The sequence below is a fragment of the Gallus gallus genome, chromosome 2 (genome assembly GCF_016699485.2).
Source record: "Gallus gallus isolate bGalGal1 chromosome 2, bGalGal1.mat.broiler.GRCg7b, whole genome shotgun sequence".
Classification (NCBI taxonomy): Eukaryota; Metazoa; Chordata; class Aves; order Galliformes; family Phasianidae; genus Gallus; species Gallus gallus.
This window is the reverse complement of record NC_052533.1, coordinates 80,545,619-80,571,017: the sequence shown is the minus strand read 5'-3', so window position 1 is coordinate 80,571,017 and position 25,399 is coordinate 80,545,619. Positions and strand designations below refer to the sequence as shown.

General features: G+C 40.7%; 1 protein-coding gene across 8 annotated transcripts in view; it reads left to right on the top strand.

The window, feature by feature from the left end:
- GRB10 (growth factor receptor bound protein 10) overlaps positions 1-25,399 on the top strand; it is a 141,753-nt gene that overhangs the window by 51,615 nt on the left and 64,739 nt on the right. For 7 of the 8 annotated variants that reach the window (XM_025147273.3, XM_015282308.4, XM_046924477.1 and 4 more), the window contains one exon: positions 5,168-5,261. In XM_025147273.3, the coding sequence (XP_025003041.1) occupies positions 5,168-5,261 (94 nt within the window). Of the gene's footprint in view, positions 1-5,167; positions 5,262-6,649; positions 6,845-25,399 lie in introns of all 8 variants that reach the window. The other variant, XM_046924480.1, reaches the window with a different exon arrangement.

Below are 25,399 nucleotides of genomic sequence, written 5' to 3'. Positions count from 1 at the left end.
GGCTTTTCCCTCACAAATGTACTTGAGAAAAATTTCCTCAAGGTCTGGGGTATCAGTGATAAGGTAGGCTGAAAACACGTTGTACCAAACAGCTATCTGCTGGGGAACTGTGCTGCTGTATTTAGCTGCAGAAAAGCTCGATGACGTGCATCTTTTAAGAAAGCACTGTGTATGTTACCAGTTGATCTCAACTGTCGAGTTTAGATTAGAACCTGAACACTGAGTTGGCTCTGTTGGGTGGATTTCTTCCTGTAATAGTCCCATGAAGGTATACGTGTAGACTAAGGGTCGATGATGGGACAAAAACTGTTAATGGCTGCATGTACCAGGAAGCTGCAGGAAAGTGAATTTAGTGAATAGTTAACTACTTGGTTCTTACCATAATAGACTCTGTACATCTATGCTTTACGTAGACCAAAGCTGCAAAACTGTGGTGTGAAAAAAAAGAAAAGAAGCTTAGAAAAAAAGTGCAGAGTTCCTTCATTTTCATGCAAATAGTGTTTCATTTGTGAAGTAAAGAATTGCGTGATATGGTCCTCAGGAGAAATGCTTCTTAATCTGTTTATTGCCTAATGAAATTACAGAAGCATACAAAGAACAGCAATACTGGGTCAGATGCAGAGGCAGATGAACATTTCTTTGTTCTTTGATTCAGGGTAACGAGTTGCAGGTATTTGTCCTTTCCCTGCTTCTGGGCTCCCTGGGCCAGGAGTTGTCTACTCTTTAGCTGCCTTTGGTAGATTCTCCCTGAGTGAATTTTAGTAATGGCTTGTGCTTTGCAATATTGTCTTCAGCCTGTACTAAAATAATACTTAATTCTGCTTCACACTAGTAGCCTAAACAGGGTAAAGCTAAGGTGATTCAGGTAATGACCTGGCTTATCTTCTGTTTATGCTTGACTAGTTTTGAAACATCTACTTGGTATGATTAAGTCACATCGCCAGGTAGGGAGCTACTGTTGCTGTAGGAGTGCTTGTGTGTAAACTGAGGCGTATCTGTGTTGATAGTCTCAAACCACAGTGGAACCCGTCAGCATGTCTGACTTGACTCCGTTGTGCTGGACAGTGTACAAACATCAGAAGTATGTCATGATCTTAATTTGTCACTGTGGGATTGCTGGCATGAGTATGCGTGACTCTTGCTCAATTGAACCTTTTGTTCAGGGGCACGGCTGTATGGGTTTGCAGACAGCTACAGTAAATCTAAAACCAGGGACTGTCATCTTGGTGGTCTGGACATCCACAGTTTGGGCACAGTCCCAGGAGCTTCCGAGAAGCTCTGCTGTCACTGGTAGCCTTCCTTAATCTCTTAAACTTCTAGTGACTGCTTAAGTTAGAAAAAGCTGAAGTGTTCAAGAAAAGGGGATTTCCAGGCCTCAAGAGAAAGCTACTCTGTCTCAGCTGAATTCAGGTCCCTTTTGTGCAAAGAAGTGGGGGAGAAGGGAAGTGTGGGCGGTGCTTTATTATTCACACTTTTGGATGTACTTCCTCCTATCTAAGCCCTATTTAAGATTAGCCTGACTGACTAGATAACCTTCTCTGGAGGAACCAGGATGAGAATAGCAGCAGTACAGTGGTCAGCTGTATAACGTCTTGTGCTGATAGATGTTGTTCCGAGCAAACACTGAGCTAAACTGCAGGCAGGAACAATAAATAGCATGGGGAGCCAAGGCAGCGATTGGAGAACACTTGTGCAGACAGCAGAGCTACTGTAGTATGCGGTTGACTGATTCTCTGATTTAAATACCAGATCCAGTGTTTTCTTCAATAACTGAAATGCTAGCAGAAATAGCAGCAGACACAGTGTATTGAACTTGAAGGAGTGTACCTTGAAAGGCTTGGTTATAGATTGAAAAATGGATCCAGCTTGTCTGGGTTACTGATACATAGAGATAACACTCTCTATGAATGGACTTTGGCTCTTGGTATGATGCCAACATGGAACATTCTGCATTGCGGTTTACAAAAGGACATTGAAATCTAACCTATAATGTCAGTGTTTGGCTATATAAAATGCTAACTGCTTTAAGAGACTCTATAAAAATAAACCATGCTTCAGATCCTTCTCACACTCTTGCTAGTCACTTGATTAAATCATCCTTGGTCACAGATGCTGACTGACAGAGAAAATAGTATGTGCAAACAAGTTAGGGTTAATGCTTCAACTAGCTTCTAAAAATATGGTAATCACTGGATGGTACAGTAAGTTAAGTAACATGCATTAATTTCATATTGAGAGTGTTTATTGGAAGAGAAGAGGGATCTGGGGATTAAAACATGGTGGAACACATGACTTATGGGGAGCCTGGTTTCAGCAGGGGGGCAGTGATGGGCCAGAGCAGGTGCCCGTGTGCTGAGGGGCCTGGGCCATGACTGTGCTCCTGACGAGGCCCTCTTGGGGCTGTGCCACAGCACCTTGGCACAGAGCAACTATAACTTCTTTTCTCCTCATTTCTTTCCTTTAACTTCGTTCCCGTGTCCGTCTGATCTCTGCTGCAGCTGGCAAGTTGCCACTATTTGTCTTTGAAAAACTGACATAAATAGATTCTGGAGGGTCATGTGAAACTATCATGAGCTTTTAAAAATTGCCCAGTGCTTACCTTTCCTCGGCTGCCCGCATTGCATTAGCAGGTGTGGTTTTGTTTATGCAGGCCTGCTGCTTTACTTTAGCAACAGGGTTGTGCTAGCCCTGAGCGCCCTGAGGAAACCTTTTGCTCTGTGCTTGGCTGAAGCTTTGGGCAAACTCTGCAGACCTGAGCGAGGGTTGCACCTTCTGAAACATGCAGGGGCATCCCATCGCTGGCCTAGGAACTGAAACTTCTGCTTCTGAAAACACTGATTTATTTATTATACTGTGATCTTGGATTAAACTTTGTGAATAAGGCCTATGGTTTTCAGCATCTTCTGGTGCAACTGTGAGGTTATACCAGAGAAGGGATCTACTGTTCCTCTAAATTACTGGCAACTGCTAGTTAAAAATCTGTTTTAATTGAGGAGTTATGTGCTTGCAGCCAGCTGTGAGCCTTCATCTCTGAAATGTCTTCTCCATTAACAGTTGTGTGTAGTGCTGTGACAACCCCAAAGAAAAAAGATGCATTCCAACCACATCTTACCTCCATTACTCTGTAGAAGCAAGGACTTTGCCTTTCAGTAAGGTCTTTTATGTGTTGGGACAGCTGAAAGCACCTTATGCTTGCAACAGAGAGCTTACAACCATTTTTCTTGTTCCTCTTCTAATTTCTGTTGGTGTGACCTGTTGTTCTCCTCTAGCCATGGGGCATTATACAGCTGCATCCATGAGTAAGTTGTCCCCACTTGTTTCCAGGAGGGGAACTAAGGCTGCTCAACTGCATCTGTGGGTTTTATCTACTTGACAAACATACATGATACTGAGTTTCACAGATGGAAGTGTATGAAGATGAGCTCTGTGCTGAGAGGAAAGATGCTCTGTTTCATTCTCAGTGCCTGCAGTGTTCAGCTCAGACTATGTACTGGGTTTGAAATAACTGAGGAGCAGTTTTGACTGAAACTTTTCCTATATAAACTTGCCTACTTTTGCCCTTGGAGCCCTTTGAAGGATTTAAGCTAAACTTCTTGGTGAACAGGCTCTTTGTTTTCTATGTGATTTCTGCTTCCTTCAGTTATCTTCTTATACTGTTAGTCCCAACACTCCTGCCTGAAATTTGAAATTGATTTGTTCTGGTCCAGGTCAGTGCTGACTGTGTTCCCCAGAGGAAAAGAGAGCTATGGGAAGTGAGCTCTGAAAGGAGAAGGTAGCCAACATGGAGTGAGAAGGCTGAGTGGTCTCTAGTGGTCTCTATTTTATCTGGCATAGATAGATATAATGTGTATCTTACCATATATTATTTATTTATAATAGCCTCACTTAGTCATGCCAATGATGACAGTTCTTGTCTTATGAGCACCTGTGGGTTCCTGAATTGGTCCCCAGTGGAGCTGGCTCTAAAGGCACTCATGGGTTGTGCTTGAACCTTTTAGGTATCAATCAGTTCTTTAAGCAAAGCCCAAATAATGCTGTTTGAAGCAGTCTCTCTGAAGAATAGGTAATATAATTTATTTAATATCCTATCTAATTATTTACATTCTTACATCTTACCCTGAAACACTGTGTACATTCTGATTTTGAGCGTTAGCTTATATTCTGTAAGCTAGAACTGTTGAGTTTAGCTCACAGTTACATGTCGTTGAAGTGCTGCTCAGAGTCCATGTCCTTAGTCTACCGTAATTGCATAATTTGCCATGAAGGTGGTTCCTGTGCCTTGACATAAGTACTATTGTGTATTTATTTTGCACTTTGGACGCAGTAAGAAAGTGTATGCTGTCATGTATATCATGAGCAGTTACCTGTTTGTGCTGTCAACTCCCATGTACATGCTTTTGTTTTTCCTTGTAACATTGAACTGGTATGTACAAGGATATTCTAGCTTTGTAAAACTGTGTACCGGCTCTAAATTTTCTACTTATATTTCTGAAACCCACTGTGACTTATCTTGCTTTTCTTTTTTTTTTTTTTTGTTTATATTTCAATTTTCCTGCTTTTTCTTAGTCTTCATTTTTGGCAAGCCCTGTGAGAAACCATGGTATTTTAGACTTAGCCAAATTCAGTCTGTGTTAAAACTTTGTGAAACCTGATCTTGTGAGAGTTCTAGTATGAAAAAAATTCAGGTTGGCATCCAGAACCGTGGATGTTTATCTAAATTGAACTTCTGATTCCTCTCGAGGTTTGGTAGTTCACTACTGAATCTGTTTCAGTCCAGTTAATTAGTTACAAACCCCTAAGCCACAGAGCTGGAATTAAAGAAAACAAAACCCCAAGCCTCCGCATAATTTGATGCAAGAAGAAACTTCTGTTGAACTGGGAAATGCATTTACATTGCTATTTCCCATTTTGAAATGTAAAACTGACATCCAATTGAGCCATCAGCATCATTTATTCTGGATTTGTGCTGCCTGTATTACTGTAGTTGACCAGTATCCCCTCTGTGTGCACTAACCTGTTCTTTTCCCCATCCTCCAATACTGGTTATTCATTTTGAGAGAGAAAGCAGAGATTTTTCTTGTGTCAGTGTTACTGGTTCTACGCAGCATAGCTTACAGAGAGCAGTGTGCCTGTTTTCATTGAGATTTTTCTTTTCTTTTCTTTTTAGGACAATGTAGATCAGACTTCAGCTCATGGTCGGCGGGATCTGGTGGAACCAGGTTTCCAGGAACCATCTAATCGCATGTCCCTAAATCACCAAGGTAAGGAATGATGAGTGGGGAGTGCTGAGTATGAAGAGAAAGTCTTGTGTCCATTTTGCGTTTTTTCCTTCTCATTTATGAAATTAAGCTCTGGGTGGTTGGAGTAGAAGAGCTGGAGATGTGGGGTTTTTCATCACAACTGCTGTGAGATGTGGATGAAGTTGGCTGAGCACCAACTTCTGCTTAGCCTTAGAATCTGAAGGCTTTTAGCTCGATCTAAGTTAACTAGCCTGAGCAGAAGAAATGTTCTCCTGTTTTTAGGGGAGTACTGAAATTTAATTCAGCATTTGCAGTGTTTAAAAAAAAATACTTTAAAAACTTCAGACACCTTAAAAAAAAAAAGATATTTACTGTCATAGTGGAGACCATTTAACTCACCTTCAGTTTTTGTCTTAGAAATAATGAATAATGGAAAGTGCTGTCTTAATCAGTGAGCTCTCTTATCTTTAGGGTTCCTGATGGCTTAACTTGGAATCAAGTCCTTGCACCTAGTCTTCTAAAAGCTATATGCTTAACTTTTCCTTTAAAAATCCAGTTTATTTGGTTTGCCAAGGGCAGCAAGGCTGGAATTTCATGACTTGTAGGTCCTCAATACAGTTTAGGTTTCAAACATATCGAGTATCTCTCACCTTAGATTTTCTGGTTTAAAAGTTTACTTTTTGTTGAAAATAGGAAATAACAGGTTGCCCCAAAGAAAAATCCAAAACTTAGTAGCAGAAGCAGTGCATTGTAGTATGCTTTCCTGCAGCACAATTCCCTTCTTGGGCATAGCATTAATATCACCTATCTTGAGATGTGCAAATCCTGGAGCAGGTTTATGTAGGTGATTTCTTCTGAAGCTATTTGTGAATATCCCTCTTTAATTAAGGATTTTTTTTTAACACTTTCAGTGTGGTTTAAGTCATGCTGTAGAGTGAGAGTAGATATGGCTGCTGCTTGTGCAGTCTGAATGGATATTGAATAGACAGGTAGCATTGTGTTTTGATGACCAAGTAAGAACTTTGTAGCCTGACATCTTCCTAGCAGGGTAGTACTTACTTTTCAGGTCTTTCTGTTCCTCTAGCAATGTCACAATATTGAATGGATCCATATTGGGGTCACCTGGAGTGTGGCTCTGCTTGGAGTCAAATGTCTGTGCAAAATGGTCCAAACTAATTTCTAAAGTAGATATCTTTACACAGGATGCTTTAATGGAGGCTACTGGTAGTTAAAGGCCTGTTTCTAAATCAGGACACAGCTGTTCTTCCCAGTAGTTTCTGAAGTTAATTTTTCTGTTTGTTTTTAGTGTATACCCTTGTAATTCATACCTGACCACCTTGCTCAGTCAGCACAGCAGATTTGCCAGTTTCTTTTGAACATTAACTTACAGCCCTCTGCTTTTTACTCAGGCAGCTTTGGTACAAGCACTTACAATTCTGAACCAGACCCTGCTTTCCACAGCCTATAAAAATGGTGATTAGCTTCCTCTGAGGCATCTGAATCTTTTCTACACAAACTGGAAAAAGAGCATGCAAGTGGAGACTGAGATATCCCTGCCAACTGTCCCTGCATGAATAAGCTCTTTCTTGTGAAGGGTATTTCAAGTACGTGTTTCCTGCTGAATCATTCTTTTACTCAAGCAGACGTTGATTTGGTAGCAGAGAATGCTTTACATAAAGCAAAGAGTCTTAAAATACTCAGGTTTTATGTAAAACAAATGTTGGAAGTTGAGTGCACATGGAATGGTATTTTTCCTATGAATAGGTTAATAACTGCTTATGTATAGAAAAGTTAATAACATACATTTTTATCTATAACCATTATGTAGTCTTCATTTACCAATAATTCTGCAAGTGAGTATAATAAAGGTACTAAACACAGGCAACAGGAACTAGGATTTCTTACCTATATTCCCAAAAGCTACCTCATAAATAAAAACAAAACCTCATCTAGTGGAACAGTATTAACATTCAGTGAAGAAGCAGATACACTTCAGCTACTGACTGAAAGCCGTAGGAAGTCCAACAGGCTGTTTCGTCCACCAGAGAAAGTCCAACAGCCAGTATTTAACAGTTAATAGACAGCAAGTCAAGTGTTTCTCTAGCAGTCACTCAGAAGGTGTAGTAAAGACTAGAGCATGGGGAAGAAAAACGTCTGAACTGTGGCATTTCCTGAGGGATTATGGAAAGAAGCATGGAAGTGGTCAGAATGATTATTTACCATCTTTAAACCCACAAAGAGGAAGGGGAAGTAAAAACATGCTTTGTGGGGGAGGGAAGCAATCATTTCATTTTTTCCCAAGGAGTGTGGAGATGAAGCCTACTTAGCCATGTCTCAGTTCTGTAAAACTTTTAGTACTTGCATATCCTTTGTGTTTCACAGTGACAAGGATGCTTGCAGCATTCGTGCCCTCTCCAGTAGCACTGGACAGAACTGGAAACTGTCAAACATCTGAACTCTTGTATTCAAGAGTTCAGAATACTGAGATAGCGTTCTGAAATCTTTATTAGAGCCCATCAGCTCCAGCAGTCACTGCCCCTGCCCCATCCCAAGGGTTCTCCTTTCTCTCTAACCATCTGGTAGCTCAGCCTTATTCCCTTCGGTTGAGTGCACCCACGATTGGGTGCCACAGAAGTTGTTCTTCAATGTGCTTTGTTAGCAAGATAAAGTTACTTAATTGATTTCCCTGTGCTAACTAACAGCGGCCTTGCCGTATGAAATATGATAGCAAAATACAACATACTACAGAAAACTAGAAAAACAACTACATTTATTTACCCTTAGACTTCAGGGGGTAAGCTTAACCTGCATGCTATGCTGCTGCTGTTTCTCTTCTCACTTCATACTCCCGGGCTTTTCTTCATTGAGGCGTTTCAGAGCTCATATTTCTGTTTGGTTTTCTAACAAGCGGTAATTTATGCCAACTCCAGTCCCAGCAGTGAAGTTTATGGGCAGTGCCTTTTATTAATACTTAACATACCTTTGAGATACTGTACCTAATTATAATGCAGGATTTTGAAGTTGGGCATAAATAAGATGCATTCTGTCGCCTGAACTTTTAATTGAAGTATTAATCATGCAGTTCTGGTGCTTTCTTTGTATTTTCTTGTAGAGGTGACTGTCAGTATCTGTACAAATGCATTTTGCCATGGGTCTGCAGTGAAAGATTCATCTTCCTTTTAGTTCTGCATTTGTTCTCTTAGTAGCTGTTTCATCTGTTATTGGACTTGATGCTTTTTGTCCCAGGAGTTCCCAGAGAGAGCTGAGCCGAATGCTGCCATGCCTCTGGTTTTGGCAACAGTGAGATAAGTTGTTAGAGTCAACAGTCGGCTCACCCTTTGGTCTTTCTTGGCTGGCTGTGGTAGAAATCTTGCCTACAGCAAGATGGTGAACATGTTGCCATTGGTCAGTATTACACTTGGCTTCTAATTGATAGGGAGTTTCTGTAAAGGGGATACCAGTCAGTGATGGTGGAATCTACCTTTCTAACATGCTTCTTAAAGGAAAATAAATGAGCCTGTGTAAATAAATAAGGATTTTTGAATGAGTGTGGACATAGATGAAGTGGTATGATGCCTCAGGTTAAACTTAGAGAAATGATCTTGCATAGGCCTCTTTCTCCAGCACTACTATTATTACTTGCTTTAAATGTGTTGCCTCTTGCATCTGTCTGGGGATAGGCATGTGAAATTGAGGTGGTTTTGTTACAGTTCTGTAGCTGAAGAATGTGTTCAGTATGTACCAGTGCTACCTCTGGTATGCTTCAGTTATGGGATCCCACTAGAATGAATCAGTCATTTGGTGCATCAGAACTAACCCATGTTTTTGCAGAATCCAGCTGGTACTGAATGGAAAATGTAGAATGAAATACAGATTGTTTGTTTGTATTACAGACAATGCCAAAAGCTGCCAGACATTCATGAATTCTCATGTATTGTATAAACGTTGTTGTCATTGTCCAGCCTTAGAAAAAAAAACACCATTAGTGCCGAAAGGATTTACACTAACTACCATTACACTCAGAACTGAGTTCCCACTTCCTGCCTTGCTCATTACAGTACCTTTGTTTTATTTTAGAGAAGGCTTCTATTGTACTCAGTGATGAATCTTGTTAGCACAGTTACTAGGAGGGCACCCACAATAGCTGTGTGGAAGTTTAACTTCCCTAATTATATTAGTTCCCAAACGTATGAACTCAGAGAATTGAAACAATTTGAAAATTGAAAAGAAGGCAAAGTAGGTTGTTTTTTTAATACAGGGTAACTTCAGAGATCTGCATCAAGCTATGGGATGACAGAATAGGCTAGCTGATGGAGTGTCAGGAAAACTGCATATACAAAAGCTGCTAATGATGATTGACTGGAATCAGTGAAATGAGAAGACTAAGAACAGTTTAAAGCGTGTGTGTGTTCACAGAAACATATTTGCGGGTGACAGATCTCCTTTTATTTTTCATTAACTAGGGGATTAACTGTTGCTGTCTTAACTGGACAGTAAAATAAGGGAGAAAAGGACTATACGTTAACTTGTAAGAGTTTAAATAAGTATCAAGATATTTAAAATTGAAAGTATTCTGCTGAAGTTACCTGGTATGAGTTTGGATTAAAAAAATACTCAAATATCCAAATATGGGGTAGTCTGGTAATGAAGGACCCCTCTATCTGGGTTGCATAGTACTTAGTGTGATATCCTTTAGGTGCCCTTGTTCACTGGATGTTCTACAAATGAGATCTTTAAGTATAAAATGAGTATTACAGTATTATAAATACATGCTTGCTATTCATGTTGAATGTCAAAGTAAATTTTAAGCCTATTTTCTATTGTGATTTATGGGGAAAAAAAAAAGGTAGAGTTATTATATAAACAATGATCTTGATGTGTTCTAACAGAACAGAGAAGAGTTTCTAGGGCAGAGTAGTTAGTTGCGCTGTGGGAGCTGGGCTGAGGAGTAGGGCTCCCTACTCAAGGTAGTCCATAACACCATCCCTAGGTACTGAAGCTGCATAGGTTTTATGGTGATTAAGTCTTTTTGTCATACTGAAGACAGAGGGATGGTGTTCCTACACTATCTCTTTCAAGATTTCTGATTCCAGTTATTGCTAGAGGAGATTCATCAGGTGTAAATTTAGGGTGATTAGAGGCTCATTTCTTGTTCTTGCTAAATTCTTGCCTGAGGCTTTGGGAGGGGAAGGTCTGAATTGGGCATCTGGGTAGTGTGATTCTGGTGCTGCTTTCTCGATGTCTCACTCTGCAAGTGGGCATTTTCTTCCCTCACCCTTTATACAGATGTACTTGAAAACAAGTTGGTGTAATACTAGTATAAGCCTGAAGTATGCGTGTGATGACTCTAAGAAAATGCCCACAAGGGTTATAATTTATTTAATAGCGTCTCCTTCTTAAAACTTTTTTTTGGGGGGGGTCCTAACCTAAGGGATGTGTATTTCCTGCTATCACTTAAGTGGAGCTAAGACTAAATGTTGGAGTGGTTGGACTTCTGAGTCCTTGGGCCAGCTTTCAGCTGGGGTAGTGCAGGGGATTGGTGCACAGGTATCCTTTTCTCCTGGAGGAGGAAGGAGTGCACTTCTGGGTGTCTTGTGGAAAATTCTGGTAGTGTGTGCTCCAGCTATTGCAGCACAGTGAAACGTGAGGTGAGGTGGTGGGGTGCTCCTAGGTGTGGGTGTGTTACTCTGTACAGGAACCTGTTCTGTTGGCAGGAGGCAAACGCTCGAACAATGTATTCGTTGGCTGTTGGCATGCTTTCCCAGAGGTCCATCAGCTCAGAGAGGTGATGTCATTGCCATCGCAAATAGCTCCTGTGTTCTTCCAGTTGTGCTGCAAGGCTGGCTGCCTGCCGAGCGCTCGTCTGCTGGTAGGCTGATGCAAGGCTGGGCTGGCTGCTGAGGGAATGGGTAACAGTACCTTCCACAAGCTGGCAGGCATCCGGAGAAAAGCTATTGGGAAGTTTCCTTTTGGCATCTGGCTGTCTGGTTTGTCTGTTCCAGCCTCCCAAGCAGTAATAGTTCACAAGAAGTCTTCGCCGTGTTAAGAAGTCGCTTTTGTGGCTGATGGTCAAACTTGAGCAAGGTTAAGTTCTGTTGTCAGTGTGGAATATTGGCTGAGGATGTAGTCCTGCAGGTTGTAAAGCTTGAGCCTTAGAAACCAGCAGTCTGCTTCAGTGATGGGCGGGAAACCACAACAGTCGGTATCCACGTGAAACAGTGCTGCTCTTCAGGTGGTAGCGTGGAACTTGAGCTCATGTGTCCAGTTGGAAATTATACGCTTGAGGAAACTTAGATACTAGACGGAAAGCAAGGTCTCAAGATGTGCTTCTGATGAGGCACTTCTCCCATGTACTTGGGCTGAGCTCATTGCTTGAGCTCTCATCTCATGGTTGTTTTTTTGTTGGTGTTTTTTTTTTTCTGAGTAAATGAGCCCCAAATCCTACTGTTGTTGTGCTCTCTCCTGTGTAAATCTATGTTCTTAACTACTTACGTCATCCTTTCTGTAAGCAGATTACTAAAGCGGCCAAGTGCAATAGATTTCAATATTTTTTTTATTGTTTTATATGCTGATGTATTTGCTGTCCAACAAGTATGAGGAGACTTGCAGTCTCAAGTTGTCCTCTGCTTCCTAGGTGGCTTATTTCTTCCATTTGAGGTAATGGTCCATAATTGAGCTGAGTGATTTGAAATGCCCTCTTCTAATTTAATCAATGTAAGTTAACTGTAAAACCTTGAGATGAGCTCATATGTTTTCTGGAATAATTTTATTGCCTTTATTTATGCTTATGTTTTCTTTTGTAATCTGACTAAATTTGTACTGTCAAGATTTTGAGAGAAGAAGGTTGGGAAGTAATACCAGCAGGAAAGGCTCTGCTGGTAACTTAGGAATGACGTTTTTAACTGAGCTGAATTCCTGATAGTGCTACTCTACCATCTTCCCGTATGTCCATGGGTTCTGCTTATTTTTTCCCTCTTCGGAGGTGTCTTTTAAGTGCATTTTGCTTTATACAAGAACTTTTTGAACCTTTCAGTGAAGATGTCATAGCCAAATGTCAAAACATGTCTGTGGGCACTTAAATTGTCTCGGCATAATGAACTTTCCAGCTAGGAAAATTGATTTATTAGGTAGCCTAGTTTTTAATCACTCCATAACAAAAGCAGTTGTTCAAGAAAAACAGTGTCTCTCTGATATCATAATAACTTCAAATTCTAACACTGTGCCCAAAATCAAATCTGAAGCTTCAAAGCTGATTTGACATGTAAAGGGGAGGGGTATATTCAAAGACGGAAACAATCTTTTTAACTGTTGCTATACTGCCTGTTATAATACACTGCTTAAAACAAATTTTTTGGGGGGGAGCATAAGTATCTCTAATTTTGAAATAAAAGAGCAAGGGGAAGAACTGCCATTTAGTATTTCATTGTTTGGAAGACTTGAAGGTGCTAATCTGGTTTCATCGCTACTGAGTTTGAGTTTGAAATAAAGATATTCTGTTCATTGGGATATTAATAAATGCAGATAAATTGCAACCAAATTCACGATGCATGCAATATTTGAAATTTCTATGACCAAAGAGAGAACTGTTTTCTTTTTTAAATCTCTGCCTACTTTAGTGAAATCAATATGCAGAGCACAGTGCCTCTGTGCTGTCATACAGCTCCCCTCCCAACTGTCCTGCAAAACTTATTTCTAAGAGTGTCGTAACAGTGGTGTGACAAAGTGGAGGAAGTTGTCATGCCAGAAACTACTTTCTCCCTAAATTCTTGAAACTAGCTAGAATTGAGCTTGGCAAGAGACCTTTTAACAGCCTTAGTATGCCAGTACAATTTAGCAATTCTGGGACTAGACATCATTTTTTTTCCCAGAATAAAATCCATTTAACTTCTTCAGATAAAGACCTGAGTTACTCCCACCCCCATTTGAAGAACACTGAACTGATTTGTGTTCTGCCTCTGATCAGCCATGTACCTTTGATCTCTCTGGTGATGGCAGATAATTTCTAATAGCTGACACAATGCAGCCCTCTTGTCTGCAAACAGTGCTGTGAGACGTGTATTCAGTTTTTAGGTTTTTATTTTCCCTGACCTTTAAGGTTGTATTTTTGGTCTCTATCTAAGTGCTGAGAGGGTGGGGAACAGGCAGTACAGCTCTTTATTTCCTTCCATTGTTTGTCCTAACGATAAAGTGTCTTAACACTTGGTTTCTGTCTCTTATTTCCAGTGCCTCAGGTGAAGTAAAATATATATTAATTTCTCTTTTTATGAGCTTCATCTTCTAAACGAGGCTTTTATGTTATGAAGGAATACAGAAATTCACTTTGCTCCCCTTAGAATAAGCAAATCGATACATAAAATCAAGCAATGTTTAAATCACTAACATTTCCAGGGTTAAGAAACAGAATGAAGGGTAAGTAAGACTTGTTTGCAAGAGGGAAATGAGGCATATTTGAGACATGGCGGTTCTCTCAGCAAAGGCTTCAGAATTCCTTACGATTCAGCAGCTTACCGGGCTTCCTTTTTACTTGTTTGCAGGTCTAAGTTTGAGGAGGAATTACGAGTACTAAACAAAAGTTGGCATGGTACTTGAAAACAAAAAGGGCTTTAAGACTTGGCTGGCACAATTACTTCAAATTTAGGTTAAGCAGTCTGAACAAGCATAGAACTAGTTTAAGATTTTAGTGTCATTTACTGTATAGTAGGATAAGTTGCAGGAGCTTACGTACTAGAAAATGGGAATCATCAAATAAAGACAGAACACATCTTGTAGCTGAGAAGAAAATGCCCAATTCAAGTTAAAGCTTTAAACAACGTCTTTCTTAAAAATGTATTTTCTAATCTGTTTATAAAAGACATTGGTTCTGCCAGATAACTGTGAATCTGTGGACTGCAGATTTCCAGGTTTTTCCAGTATGGAAATATATTTCGTCTAGTTGATTCAAACAAGTTGCATTGGAATGTGTTCATGGTCTGTATCAGCAATTTTAACTCTACTCAGTTATGTCAAGATGAGTGTATACTGAGGTATATTCAAGAAAATGTCACTAAATTACCTGGATAATTTTTTTTGTTGTTGAGTGAACGTGAAAGCAGTCTCTCATACTGGCAAAGTTGTGTTTATTTAAGTACCAAATGATTTTCTGTGTTTAAAAAAATGTTTCCAAGTTCATGTCTGAAGTTGGACTTTAGATAGCCAGAACTGTATAAAATGACACAAGTTCTGATGACAGCAGTGTGCTGGTAAGACCTATGTCTATACATCCTCATTGGATGAGAGCAGTACTTGCTGGTGTTGACTGCTGAGCAAGAAGCTAGAAGTGCTTGTTCAACAAATTACCTCTTACGTGGGATGATACAAATCTCTCTTGGTTGTCTCCCTAAGTTTTTCCCATTAGCAAAATGAGGATATTGTTGTTGCAAAATTTCTGTCAAGTATGTGGTTGAGATGTGCTTCATAGGGTGCGTGCTGTTTTCATAGATGAATTCTTGTTTTGTTTATGGCATTAAGTTGGGAACCAGTCCTGGAGAGACATAATCAAAACTGAAGTGTTTCCACTGCAACTCTTCTGAGTCATTTATGGCTTTCCATGGAAAACCTCCTGGCCTCAACAACTATTTTGAAGATCAAAGATATTGTTTTGAGGCTTGGATATTATGTAGATTGCTCTGAAAGTAGCATCTCCTATTTATTTCCATGGAAACTACAGCAGGTACAAAAAGTACAGTAACACTATTTGGTAGAGCAAATTCTCAGTTACAAAACACTGTTTTTCAACATTGTCATCACGGTTAGCTATGCATTTGCACCAGCAAGGAACAAGAGTCTGCATGCCATGTTCATGTAAAATAAGTAAATAAATAACCCACCAAAAAACAACAACAACAACAACAACAACAACAAAACCAAAAAACCACAACAACAAAACAAAAAAACAAATAGAAAACCCAAGCCTGCATGGCTGCCCAGAACACGGGTTGTCTTTCTTTCATATAACTGTGGCCACTGCTGAATTGCACCACCCACAGCCTTACTGTGCTCATGTCCACTGTTTGGTCTCCTGAAGCATTCAGGAAGCGTCGATGAATGTGTCAGTGGGTGCCACTTTTTCTGCATGGAGGAATTCAGAGACATACTTCTGCTTCATACATACTTCCATGTCAGACTGCCCCTCTGCTGCCATCTGTCACATGGCAACAAAATGTAATGGAATGTTGGTGGGAAGGTTCATCTTCTACTGCCATACCACCAACATCCACCTCTGATGTCATGGACCAACATAATAAAACAGGAGGCATTACTTTTGGAGCAGCCTTCAGACACAAAGTGTCGCGTAGAAATCTGTGTGGAAATATAAAGACAGTTTTGTCTTGTCCTAAACGGTATATTTTCAGTAGTGGATGGGGCTTCACTCACTGGTAGGGAGGGAAGCAAACTATCTCATTCCCACTTTCTGTAATTAATACAGGCTTGGAAAGAGCACACAACACATGAACGTACATGAGATTGTATCTTATTATATAGGGGAAAGCGTAGACTGTTAATTTGATGTGATGTGTAGCCATCCTATAGAGTGAGTTGTTTGTATGTGGTATACGACTTGGAAGTAGTGAAAGATAATGCAGATTTAAGTGCTGTGAATGTGCTTTTTAAGAAGGATGGGAGGGATATATTTCTGAACTCGAAGTAGAGATGTGAATTAAGCTGTGAAGGATAGTTGAAGCTTTCTCTGTATATGTGTGTGGGGGTATGAAACCAAAGTTGGGAGTCCTGAGCAGCCTTGCAAACTGACCTTGGAATGTTTACTAAAAAGAAAAAAAAAAATGACATAAATGTGGGATGAGATAAGGGAAAACCACTTGAGGCATAAAGCATGGTGAATAGCCACGGAGTTTCTTTAAGATGATTTTAGCATTTAGCTGGAGTGTAACTGTTGAATGAGATATAATTCATTTTCATTACTGTAGGAGCCAAGATGTCTACTAATACAGTATTTATGTTTGTAGTAATATCTTTCCGCCATTGTGTATCTTTGTAAACCTTCTGTTTAAAAAAACAGCCAAACAAAGCAAAACAAAAAGCCTCTCAACCCTCTCTCTGTATGGCAATAGTGCATAGCAGTTGGGGCCAGGCTACATGTCTCCTGCTGCGCTAGGCTGGTGAAACACAGAACAGAGAGATCTCTCACTGAAGAACAAGTTCAGAGATGAATTTGGCAGATTGTTGGCTCCGAGGCAAATTGAGACTCTTGTGGAGAAATTTGTTAAAGACGCTGCTTGGGTGAAAGCCTCCTTTCTTACAGTGACTGTTTGAGCAGGAGCGCTTCGTGATCGCAGCGCTGATAACTTTCCCCTGAAAAAAGCTGTCCTTTCAAGTAAGCTGTTCTCAGACCATTTGCATTCCCCAGGGTCTTGTGTCTCCCAGAGGTTTGGTGGTACAGCTGGTAATGGCAAAAAAAAGCAACACTTTTTCTGAAGGAAGTTTATTCTGATTTAACAAGTGAAATGAAATGCTGCAGTAGAAGCATTTGTAGGCATTCGTATTGGACTAGAAATACAGGTAATTTAGCAAGAAAAATAGTTTGTGTGAGTTTGTTTTCAATGAATGTAGAGCTGAGCACCTATTATTGTATTTCAGGCAAACATAGAGCCCTATACTGAGTGAATTCAGGAGGTTAACTTTGACTATTGCATGTGTCCCAGGTCCAGCCTGAAATCAGTCCTTCTGATGTTACCATACAAATGCAGAGGGTGGCTCATCCCTCAGTGTTAGATCTCTATTCATTGTGAGCACAAAGCTGACACGGAAGGGGCAGAGGAAAAATGTTTTTGTGCTGTTATCTAAATACATCTTTGGTGGCTTCAAGTATATGAGGTGAAAGAGATTTTCTGTGGTGTGCGTTAAATAGCTTTTAAATAGGCTTGGAAGGAACTGAATCTCAAACTTCTATGGGTATAATATTGTCATTATAGGTTTGCAATCCATTTACAGTATTTTATACTCATGGTAGGTCCTTGTATACAGAAAGATGCTACTATATAGCAGGCTGTGTTTTATTCACTGACCTGATGCAAATGCTGTTGAGAACTTTATGTTGAACGCCTGCCCAAAAAACATCAGTCAAAACACGTGATGTGCCTTGTCTAGGTTACTTCATATGCTCTTTTTTGAGGGCTTGTGGGAAGGCAGAGTGGTCTAGCACAACCTCAGTTTGGGGCAGGGGTATCAGCAGAAGAGTTAGCTAGGGGGGACAAAATTGGGATTGTTGGTAGAGGGGACTCTATAGAGTTTAATGTGGTAGCAAAGAGCAAGCAAGTAACTGGCTGTCATTGACAAAGTGCCTCCCATGATGGAATAGTCAGATGATAAGAATCTGAATTTTACTTGAGTCAAGTACAAAAGGAAGAGTGCTGTCCTTCAGCTCATGCAAGGTAAATTGCAAAATGAGTCCCCAGGGATTGTGGAGGAAGCTTGGATGGAGAGTCTGCACTGGAGGGCTGTTGGAGATGGAGAAAGCTATGAAGCTATTTCTAGCAGTTTCTGTGGTGCAGAAGCTCTTATAAATGTCTTTTTTCAAACTGTGTTGGGGTTTCATCCATTTTATGATCTTAGTTAAGAACTCATGGTTGTATAAGCACATCAGAAAACAGAAACAAATTTCATTTACTTTTCCTCCTAAAACTTCATAATACTTGTAGATAACTGTATATATTGATGTAACACTGCCAGTGCTGTGGTTTATGCTTTACATTGTGTATTTGCCAAATAAGACAGCCTCCTTGCATTTTTGTTTTGCTTTGTTTTGAACATAGATAGTCTACAGGTTCATTAAGGATCTAACAAGAAATTGTACATCATCAGTGGAAGCACATTATTGCTCCAAAGAAAATCGTTTTGATGATATTGCAGTGTTCTGCATTATTTATGGTGCCTTTAGCTTTGAAAAATCTTCTTGTGGCGTTAAACGTGCTCCAAAATGAATTAGAATAGTATCCTTCTGTGATTTCTTTATCATTTATAAAGCAAACATAATAAGCCAGCATTTTTTTTTTAAGCTCACGTGATAGAAGAGGGAAAAAATGACCAATTTCCTGGTTTGATAAACTAGGAGAAATCTGTAGAAGAACTGTTGTAATTTGATATCAGTTGTGCAGTAATACTTATCCCCAGAGTGTAGCATTGTAGCAATAAACCTCAGTCATCACTGTCTTCGAACTTACCTGGCTGTGATAAGCGCTGGAGTATTTATTTCTGCCTTTATGTAAACACAGCGCTGCAAGTGGTTCATGACAGCACTCCAGGATGGCGAGCTGTGTCATGTGAGGATACTTGAGAAATGCATCATTTCGAAGCAGCTGACGTTCTTGCATTTGGGATGCAGAAGATTGCAGCACTTTTCCTAAAGCCAAGAAATTTCAAGGGAAGATCATTCTGAATTCGTTAATTGACTTAAATCTCTTTTTGCCTGTTAAAATGGATAGGCTTCTGTCAAACTAATGATGCTTTTAGCTAAAAAAATAAAAATAAAAGCGCAGCACATTTAAAGTGGGGCAAAAGAAAAACACCCGTAAGAAACCAAAATATAGGATGGAAGATACAGCTACATTTGTAGTTCTTGACAGCAAGCAGCTTCTTAAGTAATTAAAGTGTTTGAGGTGCTATTGACCAAAGCAATTAGTATGTAATTTCATTAATGAAGTTAGGATTGCAGTAACAACATTTGAGTCTTTCTGTCCAAATCAAGATTGTGGGCAGTTTGTGACATGCACAGAGTGAGGCTGGAAGCCATGCTCGGTTACGGTATGCTATAGCACCACTGTCTGAGCGGATTTGTTACTGCGCAAGGACATGTTTTACACTGACTGTGTGTCTTGCTGGTGCCTCTTGGTAGGTATCTGTTGCTTGCAAGCTTACATACACAAATACATTTTTATAAGCTCGCATGTTTGAAAGTTTGTATTTTAAAAAGGCATCACGGGACTGCTAATTTTTTTGAGTTTGTCTTTGCAATTCAGTTATGAGCTTGCTCTTATTTACATAAAACAACAAGGACCACAGCAAAACACCCAAGTTATTCTTTTTGTGCGGGTTTTCGTGGTTTGTGCTTACATGGTTGAGAAATCCTGGAGAGCCCAGGCCTACTTCAGTAGTCCTTCCGAAATCTCAAGTGCTGCAGGTGAAGAGTTTTCAACCCAGGAGGTTTGCAGCTGAATGGCAAGTGGATGATGTGCGTAGTGAACACAACAAGATGTGTGGGTGAATAGCCTGTACCCTCATGAATAACCATTAAAATATTTTTCAGCAGATAATGATGAGTATTAGAGACTGGGTAGAAGAAAAACACACACTGGAGAGTGAATCTAGGGTCTATGACAAGGTCTAAATACAGGTCTCCCTCCAAGGCACTGTGGCAGCACTGTTTGGCTGCAGGTTTCTCCTTTCAGGTGACTGAAGTAATAGCAGCTTGCTGCTTGGATGATGATGGGTATTGCTACTGTAGCAATTAACCTGAGCTTGCTGCTGCTGTTAAAAAGCCCTCAGAGGAAGTTCATCAGAACACCAAGACTTTACAGCTCTACGGTTACGCATTTTGCCTACCTTAAGCTCTGTCCTGTTCATGCGCGGCCTCTTTTTAGGCATTGGTCTTCAGTCTGTGGGCATGCCCTTGGTGGAAGAACCAGTTTTTACTGACTCTCTGGGCTTTGTGTCACACGTGAAACACAGGGAGGTGAGCAGGCTGTCCCACCTCTGGCCAGTGCTGATGCACCTGGGGTCCTGTGTATCCTTTGTCATGGGTGCAGCTGCCTCTGGCTTGTAAGGCTTGGTTGCTGTTGGAGTGGAGAAAATGGAGGATGCCTTGCAAAAAGGGATCATTTATTAACAGAATACAGGCAAGAGAAAATACGTGTTCTCTGTCCAGTTAGCAGTATTGCGTTGTGGGTATGCATGGAAGTAGCCTCAGGTCTCTGCCCACAACTCTGTGAAATGGGACAGAGTGGAGAAGAGCATCAAACTGGTCCTTAGGAATCTCATGATGTGCTGAGTACCAAACTGGGAATGAGTGCGCCTTGTAAAATTGAGTGTATGGGTCTCCTAAGGACAGTGAGCATAACTGGCCACTGGGATCTGAGTCATATGGAGTTATGGTGGGTTTTCTCTGTAGCATGTCTGTGGCTTTTGCTTTTGGGTTAACCTGATCCTAACTTACTTTAACTGGTGCAGCTTGCCTGCAGGATGTGAAACAATGAAGGACCAAGTATTTGAGTAGCTGATTTAAAAAGAAAACTTGGTGTGTCTAGAATTCTGTGATTCTAGGAGGAGCAAATAGCATCTGGTTTTCTTGGGCCTAGATATATTGGTAAATTGATCGCTTTTTCTTTTGCATCATGGCTGGTCTCAGATGACTGACTGCAAACAGTTAATATCAGAGTGGTAATGTGTGGTTATGTAGCGTGACACAAGAGTAGGGAGATTTTTTTGGACAGTTGAGGAAACTTCTTTGCTGTTCTGTGTTACCTCAGTGTCTCTGGTTTTTCCTTGTCAGCACTGTTTTTGTGTGTTCTTCGTTTTCATTGACCTGATTTAGCCTCCATTTATATTTAAAATAAAAATAAAACTAGTAAGTTCTCCAATGGGAGCTCTTGAGATTAGGGGGAAAGGTGCCATTTGGCAATGCCCATCCCTCTTTCCAAGCCCAGCTCCCACGTCCTGGCTTGGGGTGCGTGCGGCAGTGTCTCCAGGCAGCCATTTGGGATGCGAATGCAGCAATATGCTGTGCCATCTGCGAATCTGTGCGACCGGGCTGTGGTGTTCCCTTCTAAAGCAGCAGAGTGGTTCGTACTTTATTACAGTTATAATTCTGAAATTATCCACCCCTGTTGCTTGGCTTCCTCTATTGACAGAGCCAGGGAAGAGCTCCTTGTTTTGCACCTGAAAGAGCTGCTTGGTTTGCTGATTTCTGAGCTGGACTGATGTGAAGAAAGAGGCTGAAACAGGCTTCTGACGCAAGGGCAAGGTATCCATGTGCATATGGAATTAGATGAATACCACAAAATACTTCTTGTCCATGGAGGACAAAGAAATGTAAGGAAAGCTGATAGCAGGTTATGCTGAGGAAATGAGAATATCTGACAGCAGCCGCCTTTGTCTATAATAAAATGATGTTAACGTAGCAAAGCTCACTCGCTGTTACTTCAGTTGCAGATTTAGAGAGTCACCAATTAGAGGCTCTTGGGAGACTTTTTTGATGTTGAAATTACGAACGACACTCCTGCAGCTCAGTCTCTTGTAGGTAATTTGCTGAAATTACAGCTGCAGTTAATAGTAAACTATTAAAGCAGCTGGTAAAAGAACCCCAAATTACCCCAGTATTAAAGAACTGTACTTCTTCATGGCTTCAGTTCTGTTAACTAAACTCTGACTAGAAGAAGTACCTTAAAATATGATGTATTCCTGTTGTCTGTATTGCTGATATCTGGATCACAGCTATGTAACTATTATGCTCTGAAAAAGCAATCTTTAATTAACCCAGAGGAACAGCTGATTCATTAATTGCCACGTGCAACTTCTGGAACTTGAGTTACATCCTCTTCAAAGTGCTCCCTAAGCCAACAATAAAACTATTCCAAGGAAATCCTAAAAACTTGCGGTTTAAAGAGCCAAAGACCAAAAGTTTGATTATCTGGCGTGAGGAGGTAGCTGCCTGATTTAATGCTGATGACATTCCAGTGTTAGCTCTCAGGTTCTGCCCTTGCGTGAAGGGATGCACTAGTGGAACCCCCAGCTTATATCACATGGAAGCTTTCCTCAGCTTGCATTGTGGTACTGTTGAAGCAAAATGTTGCTGCTGCTCCAGGCACACAGCTCCCATCCCCAGCCTGCCTGCAGCCCTGAGTGGGGTATTTGGGGGTCCGGCTATGGGTGAGTAGCAGCTCTGTATGAGGCTACGTGTTGTTGCGCCCTGGAGTTGGGGTGAAGCTTGGGCTTTCTTGGCAGAGTGGGAGTGACTAATCCTGGCAGGAGTATTTATATCAGGTCGTAAGTAGTGTTCATCTGGGATTATGTGGCTAGGCATTACGACATTAATCAGGGAGACGGCATAGATTCCCTGAAGGAAAGCGATAGATGCTTTGACTGCATTTTTTACTTTCCTTTAAGGGTTTAGGATTTGCAAGACATGTGGTTGCTCTTCTCATCTGTCTGAGTTTTTAACTACTTTTTGAACTCTGACTTGTCTGTTGGAGTGTTACTTATTTGTGTATATTTGATTTGTGCTCTATTTTTTTTTCTGAGACGAGTAATAAGAAAAAAGGTATCTAAAACCAGTGTCACGAATAGAAATACGTACATGAAGAAATGGTAGAGTAAACTTGAAAAAATAATCATTTTCATTCATGCAAGTGTGAGGAGAACACACTATTTTTAAAATGCTTCTTCGGTTTCCTCAGTGTAAAAATATGCAGTATTAATAAACATTCAAGTAAACCTGGCCTTTGCTGTGTCAAATTGCAGCTCTTGCCGATACAGGATATCCTCTTAAACTTGCTCACCCGTAAATATGACTTTCTAATGTAAGATGCAGTCTGCCAAGTGTTTACTGTGTGGCCGGCAGACAGTATTTCAATTCATCAATCTGTTGCCATCCGGTGTTGTACTTCCTGAGTTTGGACTGGAAGTACCTTGTAACAGGTCAGTAGGTTAATGCTGTTTTCCCCTTTCTCTGAAAAGCCAAGCTGGACTTTCTGTTAATTTTTGTGTGGCCTACACAGCTTAGCAGCAGTTCTGCTGCTCTCTTGGGCATGCCAGGCATTACCCAGCTGTGTTCTTTGGAAGGATGAATGACAGCCTTCTTACAGTTGTGACTTTGGAATGCAACAGCGCAGCATTCTTTCCTGATTTTGCTGTAGAGATGATGCACCAAGACTGAGGTATCCAATTCACCTTACCAATAAGACGGGATATGAGCAGAGGATCCCTGAGTTAGTTGTTTGGTAGGTCTTACTGCCTCATGCACTCATTCACTTGCTCTCTTTAATTTTTTTTAAAGGCTACAACATGATCGTGACTTAAGCTTCACAGTTGCCTCTGTGTCTCCTCTGGGGTCTGCACACCCCGTGGTGTATCAAGGTTTTCTCTGATGGAACCACTGTATTCTTCCATACGGCTTCCCGAGGACTGGTCTCTTCCAGCTCCAGGCTTGGCCTTGGAAATAATACCCCGCAGTGTCCTGTGTGGTGCTCACAGGGGTCACTTCTCTTGTCAATGTTATTTTTTATCCCCTGTAACTGAAGCATTTTGGGTTTTAGGTTATTTTTTCCCGTCTTTACAAGCTCGATCAAACACATACTTTCCGTCTAAGGGCTTTCTCAGGCTTTATCTTTAACTAGTATGTTAAAATCAGGTGATACGGTAAAATGGGTCAGGGAAATCACTGAAACTAACGTTCATAGAAGAAAATTGCAGATGTTACCAGTCTCTTGAAAATTAATCATGACTGGATTTTGTAACCGTCTCAGGAATGATAATTTCCCAGAGGTCTACTTAACTTCAGACTGCTTTAAGTGATCCGTTTACTCACTATTTACTATAGAGCATTGCTTCTGCAAACATGGGCTGTGCAAAGAGCCTTTTGAAAGGCTGGTGCTTGCTGCTGACCGCTCTGCCATCAATGGCTGCTGGAACCAGGGTGTGGTACATTTGCTGACAAGCGGTTGGTCATTCCTACTTCCTCACAGTAACACTGGATCAACTGGTGTATATATTTGGGGTTTGGTTCAAATTTTGACCTTATGCTTTTTTTGAGAATGTTTCTTCCCCGCTTTTTTTCTTTTTCTTTTTTTTTAAGCTGCAAGTGTCTTCCTAGAAAATGCATATTAGGAAGACTGAATCCCAACTTTGCATTCCCTAACTGGAGTGTTTGGATATGTAAAAGGAACTGGCCATAGTATAGCTCTTTTATCTTCTCTCTTGTGATTGTAATAAAGCTCTTAGGTATGCGTATGACCAGTGTTCTAGGTGTTGTAGATGTCGTCGTCTTAGTTTTCTGCAGGTTAATCTGTCTTATAGCTAAGTCATTTGTACTTCAGCAGCTGTGTCTTAGAACGAAGTGAGGTCTGAGAGGTGATGTTGGAACCTACTGCGAGCAGCCTTCAGTTGAGATGACAAACGTAAGTGCTTTGCTATAAAGGGCCAGTGTGACTTGACAGTTCCTAGGTTACAGTTGGAAAGGTGCACACCGGTAGATGCTTCTCAAGATTGTCTGTGAATAGCTGCAGCCTCATCAAAGGGCAAAACCCTTAAAAATCTTTAATAGAGATGTACTTTACCTTGATTTGTCCCTGAAATTAAACAAACAACCTCCTTATCCACTCCCTCTATCCCTGAGGTTGTCATCTTTATGATGACTAGTTGTTAGGTGTTAGAATTAGACAAGAGCTGAATTTTTCATTATTAAACCCTGCATTTTTTTCTCCTTCAGAATTCCCAGAACCAGTTTTATGTGATCAAGACTAGTCTGAGAGGGTGCAACTGAATTACAACTAGAGCACAAATTTTATACAGAGCAGATGGGGGAATTGGGATTGTTTAGTCTGAAGAAGAAGAAGCTCAGGGAGACCTTATTGGTTTCTACAACTGCATGAAAGGAAGTTGTGGTGAGGTGGGAATCAGCCGCTTCTCTCGTGTAAGTTGCAATAGGATTAGAGAGAATGGCCCTCGGGGGGGGGGGGGGGGCGGGGAGTACAGGTTGAATGTTAGGAAAACTTTCTTCAGAAGAGTGGTGACGCATTGGAAAAGGCTGCACAGGGAGGTGGTGGAGTCACTGTCTCTAGAAGGTGTTGAAGAAACGTTTAGATGTTGTACTGAGGGACATGGTTTAGTGGGGAAATACTGTTGGTAGGTGGACGGTTGGGCTGGATGATCTTGGAGATCTTTTCCAACCTTGCTGATTCTATGATTATTTCCTTCTGTAGGACACCTGTAACTAGTTGTTCCTGTTACTCATTAATGCTTTGATTTTGACAAATACCCTTCATATGTACTTAATTCCTGTAGTTGTTACCTAGCAACATTAATTTTGTTCAATTTAGTTTGTCTTCTGTGTCAAGAAGTTTTTAAAGGCTGTTGTAAGAACATTACTGGAGTCTAACCATAAACCTTTACTA